Source organism: Balaenoptera musculus, chromosome 17, assembly GCF_009873245.2.
Source record: "Balaenoptera musculus isolate JJ_BM4_2016_0621 chromosome 17, mBalMus1.pri.v3, whole genome shotgun sequence".
Taxonomy (NCBI): domain Eukaryota; kingdom Metazoa; phylum Chordata; class Mammalia; order Artiodactyla; family Balaenopteridae; genus Balaenoptera; species Balaenoptera musculus.
Window position 1 is genome coordinate 37,625,880 of NC_045801.1, and position 25,397 is coordinate 37,651,276.

Here is a 25,397-nt window from a genome sequence, read left to right on the forward strand (position 1 = left end):
TAATTTTAATTAGAAAAATCTTTAAAGACTATTTTTAAATAGTTTTAATCTACCACCTGCTACAGTTATAAATTATATAGCTTTACTACTGATTGAAAAAGTTTATTTCAAGCAGTTAAACAATCTAAGCTAAAGTAAAAACACCAGAGCAGAAACTTGACTTTTCTTTGCTACATTTCCAGTATGTAACAGTTGCCTGGAATAGTACCTGTAATACTACTTCACAGGTTGGACACATGAGTTTATCTTTTTCAGAAAAACGCCTCCATAAAAAAATAAACCCACAAAGACAAATAAAATCAAAGAAAAAATAATCTAAAAGAGGGTCCAAAAATTTAAAAAAACGGTAAGCAGATAAGGAGATGGGTAGATGGATAGATGATGGATTTCTTCAACAAACATTTATTTGTTGAATATGTACCAGACAATTTCCAAGAGCTGGAGACACAACTGGTCTTTTTTAAAGTTACCACTTACTGAGTTTGGAGTACTATCAAAAAAGAATAGCCACTATCTTCTGAAAAGGTTATTATTCCTTCATCTGTCTGATGGACATCTAAGTTGTTTCAACTTTTTGGCCATTGTAAATAGTGCTTTTATGAAGACTCAGGTACATCTATTTCCTCGAGTTCAGTCTTCAATTCTTTTTAGTATATACCTAGGAGTGTGATTGTTTGGTCATATGATAATTCTATGTTTAACTTTTTGAGGAACTGCCAGTTTTCCACAGACTACACCATTTTACATTCCCACCAGTCTTCCCATTTGTTTTTAACCAACTCCAACTACAATTCCACCAGTCTCAAATCTCTGTTCCAGTCAAAATCACCAGTAATTTCCACATTGACAAATCCAATGAATCCATTCTCACAAATGACCTACTCCCTCCACTATAAAACATTTATGGCACTTAGCTTCCAGACAGGCACTCTATTGGTTTGCCACCTACATCACTAGTCACTTATTTTCAGTTTCCCTCACTGACTTGTCCAAAACCAAACTCCTGAAATTTATCTCAAACCTAATCCTCTCATAGTACTGCTCATCTCAGAAAATCAGAACTCAACCCTTCCAGTTGCTCAGGAGCCTTCCATGGATCTTCTTTATTTCATTTATGTCAATCAATAAAATCTATCAGGAAGTCCTGTACTCTTGACCTTCAAAACACATCCAAAATCCAATTACTTTTTACCATCTCCACTTGCTAACACCCTCGTCCAAGCCATCATCATCTCTTGCTTGAAAATTGCAATCCTCTCTGATCTCCTTACTTCTGCTTTTGTCCCTTTATAATCTATTCTCAACAGAGCAGAGTTGATGCAACTTAAAACATAATTCGGATCCTCCTATAACTACTATGCTTAAAATTGTCCAAAACCTTCCTATCTCATCCAAGATTAATGATAAAGTCCCTAAAATGACCTACATGGTTTCACAATTTATGGACCTCTCCCAACCCCATAACCTCTCTGACCTGATTTTGTACTACTTCCACATTAGCTCACTTTTCTCTAGCCCCACCGGCCTCCTTGTTGTTACATGAACTTTGGGGGCCTCTACATTTGCTATTCCTAGAATGTTCATTCCCACGTATCTGCAGAGCTTCCTCTTTTGCAAGTCTTTACTGAAATATCCACCTCCCATTAAGGCCTTCCCTGATCACCCTCTTTTATTTATTTATTTTTTTAATTGGAGTATAGTTGATTTACAATGTTGTGTTAGTTTCTGCTGTACAGCAAAGTGAGTCAGTTATACATATATATATCTCCACTCTTTTTTAGATTCTATTCCCATATAGGTCATTACAGAGTATTGAATAGAGTTCCTTGTGCTATACGGTGGGTTATTAGTTATCTATTTTATATATAGTAGTGTGTATATATCAATCCCAATCTCCCAATTTATCCCTCCTCTGCTCTTTCCTCCTTGGTAACCATAAGTTTGTTTTGTACATCTGTGACTCTTTCTGTTTTGTAAATAGGTTCATTTTGCAAATAGGTTCATTTATACCATTGCAAATAGGTTCATGTATACCATTTTTTTAGATTCCACATATAAGTGATGTCATATGATATTTGTCTTTCTCTGTCTGACTTATTTCACTCAGTATGACACCTGATCACCCTCTCTTTTTTTTTTATATATATACACACACGCATACTGTTTATTACATATATACATATGGTTTACTACAGGGTATTGAATATAGTTTCCTGTGCTGTACAGTAAGACCTTGTTGTTTATCCATCCTATGTATAATAGTTTGCATCTGCTAATCCCAAACTCGCAATCCATCCCTCCCCCGTCTTCCCCTTGGCAACCTGATCGCCCTCTTTTAAACTGCAAAACTCCCCTCCCATTTAGTGGAAGCATTCGCTATTCCTCTTTCCTTTTCTTTTTTCTACATAACCCTTATCATCAACGGGTATATTATATATCTTATTTGTTTATAATAACAATTTACATTTTAAGAGGCAGAGATTTATATCTCACCTGTTCACTGTGAACTCCGGAGACAAAACAATGCCTGGTACATAGATGGCACTAATATGTATTTGCTGAATGAATTAGATACTGTTCAGGAATATTAAATGTGTGATAATACTACTATAAAAAGTCAAGAAATAACCTAAAATTAAGTATGGGTTATAGCTGAGGGGCAGAGAAGACAATATATGATCAAAGAAGAACATATACTTTTTAAAATAAAAGGATGTTCACCTTATTACTGTTTAACCTGAAAACACCTATTATATAATCTCTTTTGAGAATGTATTTTACATGCATTTGTTAGTGGGGGAAGTACTCAAAGTATTTTAAACAATGCTGAAAAACAGAGTTAGATCAAGATCTAGATAATAAAAAAAACTGGACTATCTTAAAGAGAGGTGAGGAAAGAGAGAAAATGTATATAAACAATGCTTTAAAGGAATTTTGCAATGAAAAGACAACACAGAGATGAAACAGTAGTTAGAGGGGTACATGAAGTCATGGGAGATTTTTTAATGTGCATTTCTTTTTCAATGGAAATACTAAGGCATCTCTGTATGCCAATTGAAAGATTCAGTAGGAAGAGAAAAACTTTCCATGAAGCTATTAAAAAAGGAAAGTGGAGAAGGCCTTAAGAAGACAAAAAGAGACCAAAATTCAGAGATTTCAGATGAAGGGACATATAATTTTATGAAGTAAAGATTGTTAGACTCTTGTCTCACATCTACTAAGTGTAAAATAAACTAAGCCACATTCTTACTAGAAGTCAAAATTTAAGCATTAAAGTTGAGAGATAAACAGCAAAAAAAAAAGGAAACCTACTTTGAAAGTCACAGTTGCCTTTGTACAATAAAATCCTATAGAAACAATAGGATCCTTCAAAGTCTGTGCTTTTTGTTGATGTGTGGTTGATGTAGGATCATTCCCAAGGTAGTCTTCCTCACCATCATCATAACTCACAATTGCAGGCACAAATGACCAGGCCCATGATACCCATCCCTGCAGCTGCTCATCCTCTTGCTGTGAATACAGCTCTTGGCCTTTGTACTGAGCAGGATACTGCGTATCTACTCGTGTTTCATCTTCAGCACCTATCAATCAAAATAAAGTCATTTTAAATAAAGGGAATTAAAGCAAGAGGACAATTAGGAATTTAAATTATATAAAAGTTTCTCCCACATGATTCTTTCTACATATAAAGTATGAACAAGTCATACATTGGTTATTATTATTTGAAACCAATAATTTAGCATTACTATTTTCAAGTTTCTATATATTGTACTGCATAAATCTCCTTTCATAGTCCACAATGTTATATGGGGAGTAGTTTATTACATACTTTTAAATGTGTTTGATAAATACAAAGAATTCATTCTTTAGGAATTCACTCATTAATTTAAACAACAACAACAACCTATAACCTACCTTCCAAAAATAAGGCTAAGGGGCTGAAAAAATGACTTTTCTCAGAAACGTAATATCAGAAAAATCCAAGAAAAGTTCTTGATTTCCTGATGCACCCAACAGAGAAAGAGAATGGCAAATATTCCTAGGCAGAATGTGCCCCCACCAAGAAAAGAATTATCCCAAAGAATGAAAGTAAATGTTATAAGGAAACTATTCTCATATGTAGTTAAGAAAAATAATAGTGACTTTCTTATTAGTAAATAACATCTTTCCTATTCTATAGATGAAAAATTATAGCAAAGAACTTTTATGTGGTTACAAATTAGCAGACTAAGGATTTAAATTCCAACCACTGTAACTTATTCCACCTTTGTAAGACAAAATCCATCAAGGTCCCTTAATGTTATTCTAACAATACAAACAAAAGAGGCAGATCATCATGGAATTTTGGGAAGAAATTACTTTTTTAAAAATTCATGGTATAAGCAGCCTCCAGCAGATTCAAACATATCTAACTCTTCACTGATAAATCAATAAATACACACACTCCATTAAATACCATCTTCATTCAGATTCACTTCCAGGTTTTCTGGCGAGAAAAACTTTGTAACTTTTTTAATTCTCATGACAGGAGACTCTTGGAACATCGTACACTTTTAGGTCATGACACATGGCTATTGACCTCTTTCATCTGGGACAAAAAAGACTTGATAAATAGTAACTAGAGTACCTAAAATACAGTACCAAGAGACCTTAGCCATTTTACTTCAAAATAAATTATAAAACTTACAAATCCAGAAAACATTTTACTTGATCTTCACATCTTGCTATTAACCATAAATATCATATAAGTTTCTACTGGGGAATAAATAAAGCCTGTTATTAACTGTCCCTTGTAAGATCTCAAATTGGACATCATCACTGAATATCATCTTGGTTATAAAACAAAAAGTCAGGTTAGCTCAACCCAGGACCAGGCTGGGTCCAAAGAGATGGATTCTGGACCTCTCTTGTCAAAACCAATAAACAGGAGGAGTATCCCACTGCTTGATCTTTTGAAACAAAAGAAAGAAACATCACTAAGAGAAGTCTAAGAAATCAGTCACTATAATTTATACTTAATATTAATTAAAAATTAAGAGGGATTTTTGATGAAAGATGGTTTTGAAGTTCTAAATCTTTGCTTACTGCCTTGTAAAAAGAATGAATTGTGACCTGGAAAAGAAAAAAGCATCTCTTTGATCTCTGGTCAGAATTCTTAAACTACTCTTTGCCCTTGGAATGGTGTATCCTAACATCCTTAGATGAGAAAACAGAGTATTGAGTCCAGGCAGCCTGAGGTGGCTAGAGTTTGCAGGGCAGAGTACCAAACAAGAAAGACCTGTTCAGGGTGAGAGCTCCTGAGACCTGGAGAGGGTCCCACTCCAGTCCTCACCTAAGTATTAGTTTCATGTAAGGAAACTACTGAGGCCATGAAAAGAACCACCAGAAAGGGGCAAAGAAAAACATCCCCAAGACATAAACAGAATTGGGGAAGGACACCAAGGCATATTAAAATCAAGGCGCTTAAAACTTTCCGAGAAAAGGTTCACTGGCTTCACCAGAGTGTCAAAGGAGTCCGTAGCACACACAATAAAAGGTTAAGGATCTCTGCTTTAGACAGATGAAAAAACTAATTCAGACTCATTTGGAAGCAAGCAACCCTCTTTTTAACATCCATAAACAAACAAACAAATAAACAAACACCTACTCACCTTCTTAGATCACAGAAAGGAATAGTTACAAAGGAAAATTTTGAAAAATACATTTGATCAAAATTTAAAACTCTGCTCAAGAGACACGTATTTAAAAATGAATTAGGCAACTCAGACCGGCAAAAAATACTCCCCAAGTGTATTTGACATGTATATGACAAAAGACTTGAATTCAGAATATATAAAGAACCACGTGTATGTACAACTGACTCACTTTGCTGTATAGCAGAAACTAACACAACATTGTAAATCAACTATACTCAAATTAAAAAAAAATTAAGAAAAAAAAAAAAGAACCACCAATCAGTAATGAAACCCAAAAACGTTTTAAAAATAGGCAAATACTTAACATAAACTTCACAAAGGTAGATATATTAATTGTCAATAATCACATGAAAAAATTTCAAAATAATTGATCAGGGAAGTGCAAATTAAAACCACAATGAGCTACCACAACATATCCATCCGAATAGCTAAAAGTAAAAAGAACTGACAACAACAAATGTTGGCAAGTATGTGAAGCAATTGGAACTCTCATACATTGTTGATAGGAATGTAAAATGGCACAACCACTTTGAGAAAACAACCTGGTAGTTTCTTCCAAAAAAAAAAAAAAGAAATATATATATATATATATATACACACATATATTACTTAACAAATTCCACTCTTAGGCATTTACCCAAGAGAAAGAATAGCACATGTCTATAAGAGACTTCCAGAAGAATGTCCGGGGCATCTTTATTTATAATAAACAAAACTGGAAATAGTTCAAGCATCCATCAACAGGGGAATGGCTAAATAAACTATGTTATATTCATATGGTATAGTCATACAATGTACCTAGCAATAAAAAGGAAAGAAATACTGATATATACAACAACACAGATGAATCCCCAAAATACGATGCTTTTAGGGCAGTGAAAATACTCTGTATGATACCATAATGATAGATACATTTGTCCAAACCCATAGAATGTACAACAGCAAGAGTGAACTTTAACTAAACTATGGACTCTGGGTGATAATGATGTAGGTTCATCAATTGTGACAAATGTATCGCTCTGGAGGGGATGGTGATAATGGGGGAGGCTATGCAAGTATGACAGCAGGGGTATATGGGAAATCTCTGTACCTACCCTTCAATTTTGCTGCAAATCTGAAACTGCTCTAAAAATTGTCTTAATAAAAAGTTTTTTAAAATTAAAAGTAAAAAAAAATATTATGCTTAATGAAATAATCCTTTCACAAGAGAATTCGTACTATATGATTCTATTTATATGAAATTCCAGAATCAGCAAAAACCAATCCACGATTTTTTAAAGATTCAGAACAGGGTTTTCTTGAGTGGAGTTGGGGTGGGCAGGCAGCTGGAGCGGGGGATGACTGGAAAGAGGCATGAGATAACCTGGTGAGATGTTAATGACCCATATCTTGATGGGTGTTCTGCATCACACAGGCATACTCATTTCTCAAAACTTCTTAAATAGTATACTTAAGATTTATGCATTTCACCTTGTGAATTTAATCTTCAAAAAAAAGAAAAAGAACCATCAATAAATATAAACTCTAGTTAATGATATGCTGCTGAAGTCTAGGGGTGCGGTATACTGATGTCCATAACTTACCTTGAAAGGCATCAGAAACTGGTTGAATTGATGGAGAGAAAATGGTGTTAGATGAACAGATATATGATACAGCAAATGTGACAAAATATTAATTGTAGAATTTAGATGATGAGTATGTGGGTGCCCACTGTATAATATTCTTTCAACTTTTCTATATACTTGAAATTTATCATAATAGCATGGTGAAAAACATGAATTGAGCAGCTTCTATATGCTAGGTTTTGTTCTAGGTGTTAGGTAATGAATTGCTAGGACAGGAACAATGTCTAACAGGAATTCGCTGCCTAGTGTGAAATGAAGTAAAATGTTTTATACCTACATATGCTTATTAATGTTCCCTAAGCTTTTTTTAAGGTGATAAAATTTTTTTATTAAGCTATAATTTAAATACTATAAAATCTGGCCTTTAAAAGTATACCATTCAGTGGTTTTTAGTGTAGTCACAAAGTTGTACAACCATCATCATTATCTGATATTAGAATATTTTCATGTTCTAAGAAACATGAAACTCCAAAAAGAAAACCTCTACCCATTAGCAGTCACTCTCCATTCCCTCCTCCCCACAAGTCCAGGTTACTAATCTCCTTTCTGCTTCTACAGAACTGGCTATCATGGACATATCATATCAATGAAATCATACAACACTTTCCTTTTTGACTGGCTGCTTTCACTTAATGTTTTCAAAGTTTAGCATGTATCAGTATTTCATTTCTTTGTATGGCTGAATAATATTCCAGTGTACAGATACACCACAACTGTTTAACTACTCATCAGCTGATGGACATTTAGGTTATTAAACTTTTTGGTTATTAAGAATAACGCTGCCGGGCTTCCCTGGTGGCGCAGTGGTTGAGAGTCTGCCTGCCAATGCAGGAGACACGGGTTCGCGCCCTGGTCTGGGAGGATCCCACATGCCGCGGAGCGACTGGGCCCGTGAGCCACAACTACTGAGCCTGCGCGTCTGGAGCCTGTGCTCCGTAACAAGAGAGGCCGCGACAGTGAGAGGCCCGCGCACCGCGATGAAGAGTGGCCCCCGCTTGCCACAACTAGAGAAAGCCCTCGCACAGAAACGAAGACCCAACACAGCCATAAATAAATAAATAAATAAATAAAATATTTAAAAAAAAAAAAAATAACGCTGCCATGAACATTCACATACAAGTTTTTATGTTAGACATATGTTATCGACTCTCTGTCATATAACCCTAGGAATAGAACCCTACCTAGGCTCATATGGTAACTCCATGTTCAACTTTTTGACAAACCAGATTGTTTTCCATTCCCACCAGCTATACATAAGGGTTCCAATTTTCCCACATCCTTGCCAACACTTATTATGTGTCTTTTTATTATAACTACACTGGTTAGTGGCTGTAAAGCAGTATCTCACTGTGGCTTTGATTTGCATTACCCCTCATGACTAATGATATTGAGCATATTTTCATGTGCTTGTTGGCCACCTGTATATCTTTCTAGATACATGTTTATTCGGTCTTTTGCCCATTTTTTAATAAGATTATTTGTTCCTAAGTTTTTTTTTGTTTGTTTTGTTTTTTTATAGATTAAGGGGTTTTGTTTTTGTTTTTGTTTTAATTAACTATTTTTTGGCTGTGTTGTGTCTTAGTTGCAGCATGTGGGATCTTTGTTGAGGCATGCAGGATCTTTTGTTGCAGCGCAAAGGCTCTTCATTGCAGTGCGCAGGCTTCTCTCTAGTTGTGGTGTGCCAGTTTTCTCTTCTCTAGTTGCAGCACGCAGGCTCCAGAGCATGTGGGCTCTGTAGTTTGCAGCCCGTGGGCTCTCTAGTTGAGGTGCCCGGGCTCAGTAATTGTGGCGCACAGGCTTAGTTGCTCCACAGCATGTGGGATCTTTGTTCCCAGACCAGGAATTGAACCCGCGTCCCCTGCATTGGAAGGCGGATTCTTTACCACCGGACCACCAGGGAAGTCCCTGTTCCTAAGTTTTAAATGCCCTTTTCTAAAGGTTCGAACTATGGAAGTTAATCATCATCTTCTCCAAATTTTTCCTGAGTCTCAGACCCAACACAAGTCAAAGCCAATCATCCCGTGCACCATTTTTCTACTTCAGATCATTCATACCTTTATTAAATCAAACATCTTATCATTCTACCATACATCATGCTTAACTAACTGTTCACATGTCTGTCCACTCCACTGTATATTAAGATTTTAAGGGAAGAGAATTTGTCTCTGTATTCTCCCACATTTCTTTATCTCTACATTCTACCACATTCCCAGCAATAATGTCTTACACACAGTAGGCTTTAGTAAAAGTATAATGAATTGAATAACTGAAATTAACCCACTAAGTATCTTTCAATGAAGTATATACTTCTTTAAGTAATGCTCCAATTAATTAAGTAGGTATCCTTCAATGAAGCATATAATTAGGTATAATTATAGTCAATTATAATTACATATAATAATTAAGTATAAATAACTTAATAAGTTATAATAACTCTTGCTGAGACTTTGCAGAAAAATTATCAATATAGTTGTTTCTTGAACAACAAGGCAGTTAGGGGTGCAAGTTGAAAATCCAGATATAACTTACAGTCAACCCTCCATCATATTCACAGTTCTGCATCTAAGGATTCAACCAACCATGGATCATGTAGTACTGTAGTACGTATTTACTGAAAAAAATTTGTGTACAAGTGGACCTTGCGCAGTTCAAAACCCATGTTGTTCAGGGTCAACTGCACTATAATTTACTAGGAAATCTTGAGGTTGGACTGCCTTAACTTTTATGTAATGTATATTCCAAACACTTATACCTATTAGAAATATTCAAGTTATTTTTAACATGTAGAAAAAAGAAAGTCAGAATAGTATGCAAAATGTAGGAAAGAAAAAAATTAGTGTCAAACAAGCAAAATAAAATCATCCCATCATATTAGAACACTGCAAAACATAATCTAATGTTATAGTTTTCGAGGTTTCACAATAGTGAAAACACTTTGTAAAAACAATAGTTATAAAATAAAAGTTTTTGTTATATTTACCTGCAATGTTTCCTAACATATCTTTATTGTGACACGTAGAATCTTCTGTTTCTCCATCTTTAAAATTTCCTATTTCTCCATAGTAAAGAGCAATCCCAAGTTGCATTATACGGATAAACATAGGCAATTGTTGATCAGTGATAGAAAGTTTCAAACTCTCTACTAAGGTATGAATCTGTATTTTGAAAAAAACAAAAACATCAACAAAAGCATATTCAAAGGGAGTACCATTTAACATAAGTAGAGAAATGTTAAGTCTTAAAATGGAATACCATAAGAGAAACAGTAATGTCCCAACATTTCTAATATTTAAGCCAAAATAATAGCTTAAAATCTTAGGAATTTAAACAGATTTTTCTATGATGATCAATACACTTTAGATAGAAACTATATTAATCCAAACTATTTAAGTGGAAATAGAAATGATAATGAGAAGATACAGTCACACTGGATTTCCAGATAACTTTTCCCAAAACTTCTTGTTACCAAAATACCCACCTTATAATGTTAAGAGTATGACAGTACTCCAACAAAAACCATAAAGATCTCTGTCACAACTAAGCATAAAAGTTTCATGTCATTTTAGTAAGACTTTAATCACCCTTTTCAGCTTTATGAACCAAAAACAATACACACACATCCTAAAAACATATGTTAACTGAGTCAATTACTAACATAACTACGTAAGTATGCACATGATAAAATGATTATTGTCAATATGGAAAACCAAGTGAAAATATGATCAAGAAAATTTCTCAAACAAACTTTAAATAAAAGATTTAAACATGGTATAAAATTTATAACATGAATCAATTATAAGAAATAAGATTAATTATTATCAACAGGGCACAAAGCAGTCCAATCTAAGTTCTCCTTATAGAATGAGACATCAATAGAATATAAAGACAGCCTCAGTGTAATGATTTCCTGCTGTTACATAAACATGGAATAAAACCAATTAAGCCATAAAGTCAAGTCTCTTGGAAGGTTTATTTTAACTAACTGGTATTTGAGTGTCTATGAAACATGAAAAAGAAGTAATGGTAATCATCATATTTTTAGGGCTAAAGGCACAAAATATTGTACTTGAAGGGGAAGACAGTTGTGTGGGGAGGTGTAAAATACCATATTCAAATATGAGTACAGGTTTCTTAAAACTGACTTAAAAATCATACACTGAATAGACCCTGAAATGGGGGACAGGTTGAGGGGGCAGGCACTGCAGGCCTGCCAAGCTCTTCTTCAATCTGAGATTTCTCTGCCACACCCTTTAAATACCATACAGCACCAACAGCACCAGTGATAACCTGTCTTAGCAAAACCGGTGTCAACTCTGTGTGTATGTATGTATGTATGTGCTTAATATACTATACACACCAACATATATATCTTTAACATATATAAGATATTTTACACACTATATGTATATACATGTAAATATCTTTAAAATCAATAAAGTTAACCCACAATAGAAAAACTGACCAAGAACCTGAATGAATTTTTCAAAGAGAAAATAATGGCCAGTGAACATATTTTCAAAAATCTAAGTTTGATAATAATCAAATAAATATTAATTTGTATTATTTTTGCTGAACAGGTTGGCTTTTTTAAAACATGATCATATTTAAGGATAGCAGGAGTGTAATATAGGCACTCCCCTAATGTTCATGAGCATATACACTGGTTAAACCTTTCTGGAAACAATTTTGCAGTACAGATTACAGGCCTTAAAAAAGTTTAAACCCATTAATAAGATATTTGCAATTACAGAAATCTCTCCTAAGGAATTAATCAGAGATGTGGTCAAAGATTTATGTGTAGACTTTCATTCCTCTGAAAAACTGTTAAGAAAAAGTAAATTTTCAAAAACAGGGGAAATGTTAAATAGATTACATACCCTAAGCTCTACATCTCATAGATGATACAATCTCTTAAGACATATTTATTACTCACAAAAGATAGAAAATTACAAAAAGCCCACCCAAAATACAAATAAACTCAAAAGCCACTTAAACATATGTGGGAGTCTTAGACAAATAATTAGGGTGTCTGGAACATTCTGGGAAATTCCCTGTCTTTGAGATGATCAATGAGGTTAACCATGTCCATTTAATACTTATTTCCAAGCACTAAGAGTTGGAAGAATGATGGGTCTAATTCAAAACAGTAAATTTTACATCACAGTAGTATTAAAAAAAAACCTCTCTCCAAGATTTACAAGCAGCTCATGCAGCTCAATAACAAAAAAAACAAACAACCCAATCCAAAAATGGGCAGAAGACTAAATAGACATTTCTCCAAAGAAGATATACAGATGGCCAACAGACACATGAAAGAATGCTCAACATCATTAATCATTAGAGAAATGCAAATCAAAACTACAATGAGGTATCATCTCACACCGGTCAGAATGGCCATCATCAAAAAATCTACAAACAATAAATGCTGGAGAGGGTGTGGAGAAAAGGGAACACTCTTGCACTGTTGGTGGGAATGTAAATTGATACAGCCACTATGGAGAACAGTATGGAGGTTCCTTAAAAAACTAAAAATAGAACTACCATACGACCCAGCAATCCCACTACTGGGCATATACCCTGAGAAAACCATAATTCAAAAAGAGTCATGTACCAAAATGTTCATTGCAGCTCTATTTACAATAGCCAGGACATGGAAGCAACCTAAGTGTCCATCAACAGATGAATGGATAAAGAAGATGTGGCACATATATACAATGGAATATTACTCAGCCATAAAAAGAAATGAAATGGAGGTATTTGTAATGAGGTGGATGGAGTTAGAGTCTGTCATACAGAGTGAAGTAAGTCAGAAAGAGAAAAACAAATACAGTATGCTAACACATATATATGGAATCTAAGGAAAAAAAAAGGTCATGAAGAACCTGGTGGCGGGCTTCCCTGGTGGCGCAGTGGTTGAGAATCTGCCTGCCAGTGCAGGGGACACGGGTTCGAGCCCTGGTCTGGGAAGATCCCACATGCCGTGGAGCAACTAGGCCCGTGAGCCACAACTACTGAGCCTGCGCGTCTGGAGCCTGTGCTCCACAACAAGAGAGGCCGTGACAGTGAGAGGCCCGCGTACAGCGATGAAGAGTGGCCCCCGCTTGCCACAACTAAAGAAAGCCCTAGCACAGAAACGAAGACCCAACACAGCCAAAACAAACAAACAATAAATAAATAAAAATTAATTTAAAAAAAAAATTATAAAAAAAAAAAGAAGAACCTGGTGGCAAGATGGGAATAAAGACACAGACCTACTAGAGAATGGACTTGAGGATATGGGGAGGGGGTGGGGTGAGATGTGACAGGGTGAGAGAGTGTCATGGACATATATACACTACCAAATGTAAAACAGATAACTAGTGGGAAGCAGCCGCATAGCACAGGGAGATCAGCTCGGTGCTTTGTGACCACCTAGAGGGGTGGGATGGGGAGGGTGGGAGGGAGGGAGATGTGGGAGGGAGGAGATATGGGAACGTGTGTATATGTGTAGCTGATTCACTTTGTTATAAAACAGAAACTAACACAGCATTGTGAAGCAATTATACTTCAATAAAGATGTTTAAAAAAAAATTAAAATAAAATAAAATAAAATAAAAAAACCTCAAAATTTAATTTCAGTTAAGCATAATGGTACCTCACACTCAGTGATTACCAAAGTCAAAAACCACCTGTCAACAAGCTTATTTATATTAAGGTACTTTTTACAATAAAATGTCATGGCTAGTCAGTTTTGAGAAAAACTTAGATGCCAACACTAAGTTTTCCTCAAGTTCACTTATTTTTATTTTCCTCTAAGTTAGCCACATCCTAGAATGGACAATTAAATCTGTACTAATGATCAATAAGATTTTTTTATATAGTAAGGGTTCCCTATATCCATTACTTGCTTTCAAAATATATCTTGAATTCACCCTTAACATTCCCCAACTTTACTAGCAGATTCAAGTTCAAAGAAGGAAAGTAAGTTCATTGTCCTGAGACAGCGGCATAATTACTTTTGAATTAATACTTTTCCATGCTTATCTTTGCCTAAGAAGCTAATTCAAAAATAGAAGGAGGGCTTCCCTGGTGGCGCAGTGGTTAAGAATCTGCCTGCCAATGCAGGGGACACGGGTTCGAGCCCTGGTCTGGGAAGATCCCACATGCCGCGGAGCGACTAAGTCCGTGAGCCACAACTACTGAGCCTGCGCGTCTGGAGCTTGTGCTCCGCAACGGGAGAGGCCGCGACAGTGAGAGGCCCGCGCACCGCGATGAAGAGAGGCCCCCGCTCTCCGCAACTGGAGAAAGCCCTCACACAGAAACGAAGACCCAACACAGCCAAATATAAATAAATAAATAAATAAATAAATTTATAAAAAAAATAGAAGGAAAAAGTAACAGAATTTAAACAACGTGCACTGTATGATGCATAAGGAAAAAAAAATACATACTCATGACTGAGCACTACCAAAGAAAAATGGGTGGATTTCATATATAAATACAAATTTAAGTACAATAAAGCTACATAAAATAGCAAGTGTTTTATGTTTTTAAAAATGTAATGTAAAAGTAATAAATAATTTATATAGCCATGCCCAAACAGGCACAGTAGTCAATACCAGTGTTCGGACTTAGGGCCGGCTTTTCCATTACAGTACAAAAGCCTGTAATTCAATAATAAAAATTCACTCCACATTAAAACTTAGTTATTAACAAGATCACAAGTCATTGTGTGAATTCTTCCTCAAAGACAGCTAAATAGGTAGACAGACAGACAAGAGGTACAGAAAACTGTTATGCAATAAAAGAACACAAGATTTACACTTAGAGAATAACTATATACATTAAAAATATTTACCAGTACCCTGGAGAACAAAATGAAGCAACTGACAAAGGATTAATCTCCAAAATTTACAAGCAGCTCATGCAGCTCAATATCAAAAAAACAAACAACCCAATCCAAAAATGGGCAGAAGACCTAAATAGACATTTCTCCAAAGAAGATATACAGATTGCCAACAAACACATGAAAGAATGTTCAACATCATTAATCATTAGAGAAATGCAAATCAAAACTACAATGAGGTATCATCTCACACCGGTCAGAATGGCCATCATCAAAAAATCTACAAACAATAAATGCTGGAGAGGGTGTGGAGAAAGGGAACCCTCATACACTGTTGGTGGAAGGTAAATTGATACAGCCACTATGGAGAACAGTATGGAGGTTCCTTCAAAAACTACAAATAGAACTACCATACGACCCAGCAATCCCACTACTGGGCATATACCATGAGAAAACCATAATTCAAAAGGAGTCATGTACCACAATGTTCACTGCAGCTCTATTTACAATAGTCAGGACATGGAAGCAACCTACATGTCCATCGACAGATGAATGGATAAAGAAGATGTGGCACATATATACAATGGAATATTACTCAGCCATAAAAAGAAACGAAATTATGTTATTTGTACTGAGGTGGATGGACCTAGAGTGTGTCATACAGAGTGAAGTAAGTCAGAAAGAGAAAAACAAATACCGTATGCTAACACATATATATGGAAACTAAAAAAAAACAAAATGGTCATGAAGAACCTTGGGGCAAGACAGGAATAAAGACGCAGACCTACTAGAGAATGGACTTGAGGATACGGGGAGGGGGAAGGGTAAGTTGGGACAAAGTGAGAGAGTGGTAGTGTACATATGGACATATATACACTACCAAATGTAAAATAGATAGCTAGTGGGAAGCAGCTGCATAGCACAGGGAGATCAGCTCGGTGCTTTGTGACCACCTAGAGGGGTGGGATAGGGAGGGTGGGAGGGAGGGAGACGCAAGAGGGAAGAGATATGGGGATATATGTATATGTATAACTGATTCACTTTGTTATAAAGCAGAAACGAATACACCATTGGAAAGCAATTATATGCCAATAAAAACGTTAAATAAATAAATAAATAAATAAAAGCTTGTCTAAAAAAAAAAAAAAAGACATTACTGAAAAATTCCCATTGACTTAAAATTGTAATTACATTTTGATACCACAGGTAAAAAGCTAAAATTTCCTAAACCAATAAACTAAGATATTAGGTAAGCAAATTTAAGTCTTGTAAAGTTACCTAAGAAAGATAAGGGTCAATAACTATTGCTATCACATAAACAATTTATAAGGATTGAAATAAAGATTGATCTTCAGTCCACCATGGATATAAATACACTTTTTGATATGATCTCCTCTATCTACTTGAAGAGAAAAACACTAATCAGGTGGACAAACTAAAAAAGAAACTACAGGTCACAAAAACAAGTTGTCCTCAAAATAACTCTATTAGACACACACATACAAAAAGTTATAATATGTAACAAATAACATAAAAGTTATAAATAAAACATTTTTACAAAAAATAATGGTTTATATATTTATGAGGTTAATTTCTTCTTTGCTTTTTAATAATAATTAGCATGCATGAAAGTCAATAAGGTAGAAACATGCAACTCAACTATTAGAAAAAGAAACACCTACTTTAATAACAGATGGCATCTTGGAATTTAGGTTATCATATGTAAAATGCAGACGTGTTCTGAAGGAACATTTGTACAATAAAGGATCCTGGTAAAATTCTATTTTACCACTAGCATTTCGTTTATCAAGACAAACTGTACAGTCGGAAAAATTGATAACCTTTCTCAGCACCAGATCAGTTGCTAAAAAGGAAAGAAAAACATTTTAAGTAAAAAGGAAAGTTAGAGGAAAAAAAGTCAATTATTTATTAGTATAACAGTAATAAAAATAATAGAAATAAGATTAATAGAGCATTTAATACATGATGTCAGAATCTATAAAAGAACTTCTCATTTATTATATCATTTAAATCTTCCAACAACCTCAGGCACCATAATCCCCATTTTATATACAAAGAATCAAATAGAGCCTAAAGAAACGAAGCAGCTTGCCCCCAATTTGCTTGACACCTAACTACAAATTTAAGACAAAGTTTATGAAAAATTTTGCTACATTTCACTATCTGCAATGGAATATTAAATAACAATAAAATAAAATTCTTGAAAAACCATATTAAAAAAATATTTTGAGTAACAGTCGCTCATTTAACATTTATTTTACACTGAAAAACTTACTGCTACTCTCAAAAACTGCACTCTTCATTATGGTAGCCACCATCTATATGGTGTTATTTAAATTCACCTATGAATTAACTAAAATTATATAAAACTAAAATTTCAGGTCCTTGGTTACATTAGCCACATTTCATGTACTCAAAAGCCACATACAGTTAGTGGCTAGGGTACTAGACAATAAAAAATAAAACATTTCCATCATCACAGAATATTCTAGTGGTCAGCACGCCTCTAAATAATAACTAATGAAGAAATTACAAAATTACCAGTAATGGTATAAAGTTTGCTTTCAAGGGAATAAAAATGGAAACAATTGCTGGTAAAGTATCAAACTAGAAAATAAAACCTTTAGCAAATTTATTCCTAACTAATAAGCAATTCCTAGGTAAACATTAGGCCCAAATCTACTTGGTCAGTGACTTTCAGCTAGCAACTATCCACATGCTATGGCCATGGGAATCTTCAAAAGAATAAACTATACTTTCTATTTCTGAGTATATCCTGGCAATCTCTAATTAATTCAACATTTAATTTTCTTTTCTTTTTTTGGATTTAAGTTTTTAAGAAGTATAAAGAGTATGCACATGTATGAAAACAGTAAAGTTTTATTAAGCAAATAAATATCAAATTTGTCTGTTAGCTGAAAAGAACACAAACCTACCATATAATTTCATTTTACATAGTATATAAATGATTTAGTTACTGTTATTATATACATGTACATAAATTAAAGAAATTATCATAATAGAACAAGAAATGAAAGAAACCGGCTAGATGCTTCCTTCCCTCTCTTTATAATAATTACAATTCACTGAGTATTTGCTATTAGACACTACACTAAATCTTTTACATCCATTATCTCTTATAATATTTATATGGCTCTGTTTAAAAGCTGTGGAACAAAGGCACAGTAAGAGTAAATAATCTGTAATGTTAGACAGTTTATAAAGAGCAGAGGTGTAATTCAAACTCTGACAACCTTACTCCAGAGCATATGTTCTTATCGATTATGCTATAAGAATATAAAGTGATCACATTTCAAGGATATCCTAGAAAATTTTTCAGTGAGAGAGGAAATTATTAAGCTTTGAAAAATATTTTTCTTAAACACGAATATAACAGGAACTATCTTAAAAAAATACAAAATGAATTCTGGTTCTGGTACTTACTTTACATAATGTACTACAATTTAATCTATAAAATGAGGATAATAACTATGTCTATCTAACAAGCACTGTGGAAAATGATTCTGCATTATTTTGAAAATGTGAATATTTGCATATCCTCCCATCTAACTAACCCACTCCTAAGTACTACATATGTCCTAAAGAAATGCTTACATGTATGCATAATGTTTTCAAGATTCATCCATGTTTTAGCATGTATCAGGACTTCATTCCTTTTTACAGCACTTTTTTAAAGCAATTAAATGATAAAATTTAATACAGCAGTTAACTCTAGGAGGAAGCAAGGGAACAGGACAGGAAAAAGTACATTGGAAGGGGCAAACTGTTAATGTTCTAGTTACTTAAAGGGTAAGCGTTCATTATATTGTGTTATAACAAGTGTATGTTACATAAATCCTTTTAAGTACCAAATGTTGCATTAAAAATTAATAAAAGGGGAAACAGTATCTACCTCAGAAGCTAAAGGATTCAAACAAGATAATTAACTAAAAATAACAACAAAAACAATAAACAGCACCAGGCACAGCAGTTAACAAGCACTCATTAAATGGAAAATACTCTTTGCTGTCTTTACCACCACCATCATCATGAACTTTCACGTGGTATCACACTTGACTCTCATAAATATACTGGTAGGTTGTTCACATTTACAAATGACTTACCCAAGGTTGCACTAGGTTAGTGTTGGAGGGAGGATTTGAACCAAGATCTCCTAACTCCCAATCCAAGACTCTAATTCATTATAAATAACTTCCCAGAGTAATATTTGCTTTACTTCTATGTAAAAACTATAAATGACATTACTTCCCCTAAAATGTCAACTCATTTATTCAATCCTGCATCATCCAGTTCTGTTTGTTTTCTATTTTTCATAACTTTTTATTTTGGCATTTTAACCAAATATTTCTTTCCACAGAGGATAAGAAGGAGGCACTGAAAATGTCTCAGAAGCAAAGTTTGGGCCCTTGCATATGCTCTTATTTATGCCTCACAACAGAGCTGCAAGATCAGGATTATTCTTCATTATTAAAATGTGAAGGCCAAACCTTAAAGAACACACAAAAACAAAACTATATTCCAATTCTTCTAGTTCCTATTTGTATGCCCTAACAAGGCAAGTTAAGTAACCTTGAGACTCAATTTCACTTCGCTTTCTTGTAACTAGGACTTAAAATAAGTAAATGAATATATGACTAAACGAATGAGAAAGGATATCACTTTATGGAATTGTAATGAGAATCTGAGAAAATGAATTTAAATAATAATAATAGCTGCTCATTTTCTGAGTGCTGAGTATGTATAAGACACTTTTATGCTATGGTATGTATTTGAGGAAACTAAGCAACAGTGAAGTGAAGTAACTCACCCAAGGTCATACATCTCTATGAAGTTGGGAGAGCCAGGATTCAAACTCAGGTAGTCAACTTTAGTGCCATCACCTTTAACAATTATGTACAATGGCGAGTCACAAATAAAAGGTGTTCACAATAGTCTCCTTAATATGTTTTCCAAAAATACCCACTGCTTACCCTATCAGAACATGTATCAACAAGTGTTGTGCCTTATTTAACTATTATGTCTTCTGACAAAACTAAGAAGCAGCACTATTTTTTCAGAGCTCTTATTTCAAGGCTGGACACAGTGCCTACCTTCCATGTAGAACATAATAAATAAAATAATAATAAATATTTGGTAGTTATTAAATTATACTATTACTTAATAGTTCTTTTAATATAAGCAGAAGGAGGATGCAGCACATAATAAAGGAGGCTTTGGGATTATCCAAAAATTCCAAATATGCTCTGTAGTACACAAACCTAAAACATAAATCAGTCAGGTACACTGTTTTGCCATTACTGAACTATGCAAAAGCAACATGTCCCCTTTTCCTCTTTCACAAACATTCAAAATTTTAACTAAGTATTATTTAATTTTTATTCCTTCAACCCATAGCATTGTAAAATACTATATATAATATTTGAAGCAAGAATGTGACTGGTAAGAAAGAATAAAAATTAATATAATTGTATGCTAAATTTTACATATGTGCATTTTTCCAGGCTGAAGGCATAAAGCTTTCATTAGACTTATCCAGGAGCCTGGTGGCCCAAAAAAAGGTTTAGAATCACCAAATGTAAAATAGATAGCTAGTGGGAAGCAGCCGCATAGCACAGGAAGATCAGCTCGGTGCTTTGTGACCACCTAGAGGGGTGGGATGGGGAGGGTGGGAGGGAGGGAGATGCAAGAGGGAAGAGAAATGGGAACATATTGTATATGTATAACTGATTCACTTTGTTATAAAGCAGAAGCTAACACACCATTGTAAGGCAATTATACTTCAATAAAGATGTTAAAAAAAAAAAAAGGTTTAGAATCCAAGACAACTGTTTCAACAATAGAAAAGGCTATACTCTTCTTGGCGTTTACTCACCAGAAATATCCATGAATGCACGATCCCACAATTCACCCACTGTATAGCATTCTGCAGAAGTGATGTTGACTGAAAGGACAATATCATCTTCAACATATTTTAGTATAAGATTATTTATAACAATATTTACGTTATTTACAACTCGTCTAATCAGACTCTGCACGTAACCTATAAAATAGGGGAAAAAAGAATCCAATTAGAAGTTAAATCTATCAATAAATAATTATTCTTAAAATGTTACTAAACTTAATGTATGTGAAAGATGGGTATCGTTTATCATATTTTGCAAAGATGAAACTAACATTCAGATAAGTAAACAGGCTTGCCAAAGAGACACAGCTAATAAGTAGCAGATCCACCCCAACAAAAACAATTACAAAGAAGTTCTATATCATGAAGTTTCACATACGAAGAGAAACCATAGAAGCCATACCTTTTAACAACATAAGTCTAGATCCCATTCAAAGATTATCCTAATCTACAAGTACTTTGTCTGATTTCTGCCTATTTTATAAACATTTTCCCAAATGAAACAATGTTACTATATACTGATTATACAATACATAAGAGGAAGAAGAGCTTCTTTAAGGTTCTTTTTTCAGCTACCATTTTCTCTTCCTACTTTAAATACCCATAAAGACATTCAAAAACGAGGCCTGGAGGAAGAAAGACAGAAGAAACAAGACCATCATAATGGATTCAATGATCTCCACTTACTAATGTATAATACTGAAACACGGAAGGGGGGAGAATATGACTGAGGAAGAAAACATAGAAAGTATTAAAGAAAGAGGGGAAAAAGAACACAATGAAGAAGACAAAAGAGAAAAGTAGGGAAAGAAAGAAAACAGATAAAGCATAATGAGAATTCATAATCTCAGAAGTTTCTCACACAATAAATGTGTATATAGATATATTATTGAGGAATATAATTGAAAATATAAGTGAAACTAAACCTAAACAGCATTTAAAAAGACAAAGGAGAAAAAGATTAAAAACTTTATTCAAATGCATTTTCCACTATAAAACCTATGTAAAAACTAATTAAAATTTTAGCTATTTCATGAAATAACTATCTGCTTGTATTCTTTAAACCAGAACTTTACTGACAAAATAGAATCAACTTCTGTCAGCAATTGACATTGTTAACACCTACACTGAAGCCTGCTAGAAGAAAGCTTACTTAAATTTATTCAACGGCAAATGCTTGCAAAAACCAACTCCTTCATTCATTACCAATGGATACAAATAGAAAAGAAATGTAGAATGACTAAGTTCAAGTTTTTCTCGTATTAGCAGCTTTTAGAGTGCCAATTATCATATGCTATAAAATTAACATACAAAATATCAATAAATTTAGGGAACAAATATTTTACGAGAGTAGATGCTAAAATGATGCTTAACAAATCACGCTTCCAAAAGAAATTTTAAGTATCAAAATGTTCAACCTTAAAATGCATATTCCCCCCATGCTATCACTACTCAAGAGAGATGTTAAAAATGAACAGTTTCTGAGAAGTCAAGAAGCATGACTAACACTGGTTTTCCTATTTCTGGAAAACCTGTCATCAATAGAGAATTCATAAAATCCTCTTAAGAGTTTATGAGTTTTTATTGTCTCCCCTGCTCCAGAAGAAAAAAAAAAACTCTCAGAGACAGAACCAGAGAAAACATAATGCCAAGTAACATAATACTGTAAATGTATTGTAACTGACAGAAAACCTACTGATGGATTTTTCATCTACTTTTTAATATCTTCTTTCAGTTTCTCATTATACAAGCTGAGGTGAATAAGCCAAATCACCAAAGTAAAAGAATCAAGTATCTAAAAAGAACTACTTCTACAGAAGACTATTTATGTTTTTCTATTAAAACACGCAATGCCAAAGTAACAGCAACTAACCAACAGAATAAATGATACCTTATCTCCTTAATCCCTCATAATAACTTAGTTCAAAGTTTGCTACAGAAAAACGTCAAAGAGCAGATCTAAGAGCTCTCATCACTCCATATTTAGAGACTCCCTAGGAATATATCTATTCAAGTGAAATAACAGTAATTCAGGTCTATTCCACAAGCATCTGAAAATGCAAGGTCACTCGGGATAAGAACCTCTAAGACGTCGTATTAGATGGCTCTAAAACAACAGCCTCCTACTTGTCAACCTTTCCAGAAATTCTTATTATTATCCAACTCTCTCCCACCCACAAACCCCATTCCTCCAAACACATACATCTAATGCCCACAGGGCCAGAAAAAAACACTATGAATTTTCATTGACTTTGCTCATGATCTTCCCTCTGTGTAGAACACTTTGTCCATTCTCCCATCTTGTTCAGGCCCAGTATGAATGTCCTCTGCCCCATATCCTCTTCTCCAATGTCCCTCACCCTACACATCAACATTAAGGAGACTGTATCACTTTTCTTGGGCTTATGTTACCTCATAAGCCTGTCATTTGTATATGTTTATGTATAATTACCTTCTCTGTTAAACTATGAAATCCTAGAGAGCAAAGATTATATCTTATTTATTTATCTGATATGATTAAATTAAATAGTGTATGGCAAATACTTGGGTTACAAACAGACAGTACTTGCAATCAGTTTATCCTAACATGGTCACTAGGAAGCCAAGTTGCTCAAAAACAGAGATTCCATGGTTGATGACTTGGTTACAGCACCTAAAAACTCCCTCATCAAATTTTTGCTGTAAAATATTTTGGGGGGTTATGCAGCATAATATAGGCAACTTATAGTTAAAGGAAAAGTTAGTTCTCTCTAATGTTCTTGCCTTTTTTGTAAGGTTGAAATTATTTCAAAACAAAACTTATTTAGAAGGTTAAGAATAAGGATTCCTTATTGGTAATGCAGTAGAGAAGTTCTATAATACAAGGATTTTTTTTTTTTTTAAATCCATCAGCTTTGGTAACTAAAAGATAACTTAGGGCAGTTACTGTAGGAGCTAAGGAAAATAGCTGTGAGTTGAAGATACTTATTACCAGCATTATTATTTAAGACAGTCAGAGAAGTTCTAAACAACTAGGGAAGGGTAAAAAAGAGAAATATGTGTAAGTACTGACAAGAAGAACACAAAATCACCATTACATGAAGATGACTGTTTTTTATATAGAAAATCCAAAAGATATAACTGAAAAATACTGAATATCGATCAGCTAACAAAATATAAAAATTTGCTATTCTTCATAATGAAATGAAAAGATAATAAAATGGTTTAAAAAAATGATAATTCCAGCTAGCAATAAAAGATATGACAGCATTTTCCGTCTATAAAAGTTTCAAATAAATATTTTTTGATAATAAAAAACAGCATTGGAACAAAAATGTGCTTGTTAGAAAATACTGTTAACAAATTTTTCACAGGGAATAATTTGGTTACACATGCCAAAACCTTAAAATTACTCACAAATTTTGATTTTATAGTTGATAAGAATTTCTCCTAAGGAAATAAACAGAGGTGTGTGCAAAGATTTACCTACCAGTATGTTTGTTAAAGCATTTTACAAAACAGAAAATGAAAAATAACCTAAATAACAAAGAAAAAGGGACTGATTAAACAAACTATGGAACAGTTACACAATGTAATACATGCCAATGATTAAAATAACATTGTGAAAAAATTAATGTCCTTGAAACATGTTCCTAACATTAAAAAACACAAATTACAAAAAAAAATGTATATGTGTATGTGCACACACACACAAAGAAACAAAAGTCTCTTAACGGTTGTACATCAAAATGTTAACAGGTTCCAGGTTCTGGGTAAGATGAAGTAAGCACATTCCACTCTTTCTCACTGAAGGTAGCCAGAAAACTTGGAAAGAAAGTATGGAGCAGCTATTTCAGGACACTGAAAAGTAAACAGTAAGCACGAGAGGGGAAATAGAAGAATGAAAATCAGAGCTTACAAAGACAAAACAAATAATAAAATGGTAGAAGTAAATTCAAACATATGGGTAATTATTCTAATTTAATTGTATTCTGGCCAGAGAGGATGGTCTTTATGATAATGATTCTTTGAAATTTGTCAAGAATTCCTTTTTGACCAAGTCTTTTTCAACATCTATACATATGCAATGTGTGCATCAAAAGAATGTACACTGTCTTATCTGCTGGGTGCAGAGTTTTACATGTATCTATAAAACAATCTTGTTAATTGTGCTATTCAAAGACCCAGTTTGGGTTTGTCTGCTTGATCTATCACATTTCAAAGATAGGTTGTTAGGTACATACAAAGCCATCATATATTTTTTGGAGAACAGTACCTTTTACTATAATTCAGCATCTATTATATACGTCCATCAATGCTTTTGCCTT

General features: G+C 33.9%; 1 protein-coding gene across 3 annotated transcripts in view; it reads right to left on the minus strand.

Moving 5' to 3' along the window:
- Window positions 1-25,397, minus strand: part of VPS13B (vacuolar protein sorting 13 homolog B) — a 775,748-nt gene that overhangs the window by 685,846 nt on the left and 64,505 nt on the right. For all 3 annotated transcript variants that reach the window (XM_036830846.1, XM_036830848.1, XM_036830849.1), the window contains exons 5-8: window positions 21,061-21,228; window positions 16,829-17,010; window positions 10,302-10,476; window positions 3,313-3,581 (exon numbers count right to left, since the gene is read on the minus strand). In XM_036830846.1, the coding sequence (XP_036686741.1) occupies window positions 3,313-3,581; window positions 10,302-10,476; window positions 16,829-17,010; window positions 21,061-21,228 (794 nt within the window). The remainder of the gene's footprint in view (window positions 1-3,312; window positions 3,582-10,301; window positions 10,477-16,828; window positions 17,011-21,060; window positions 21,229-25,397) is intronic.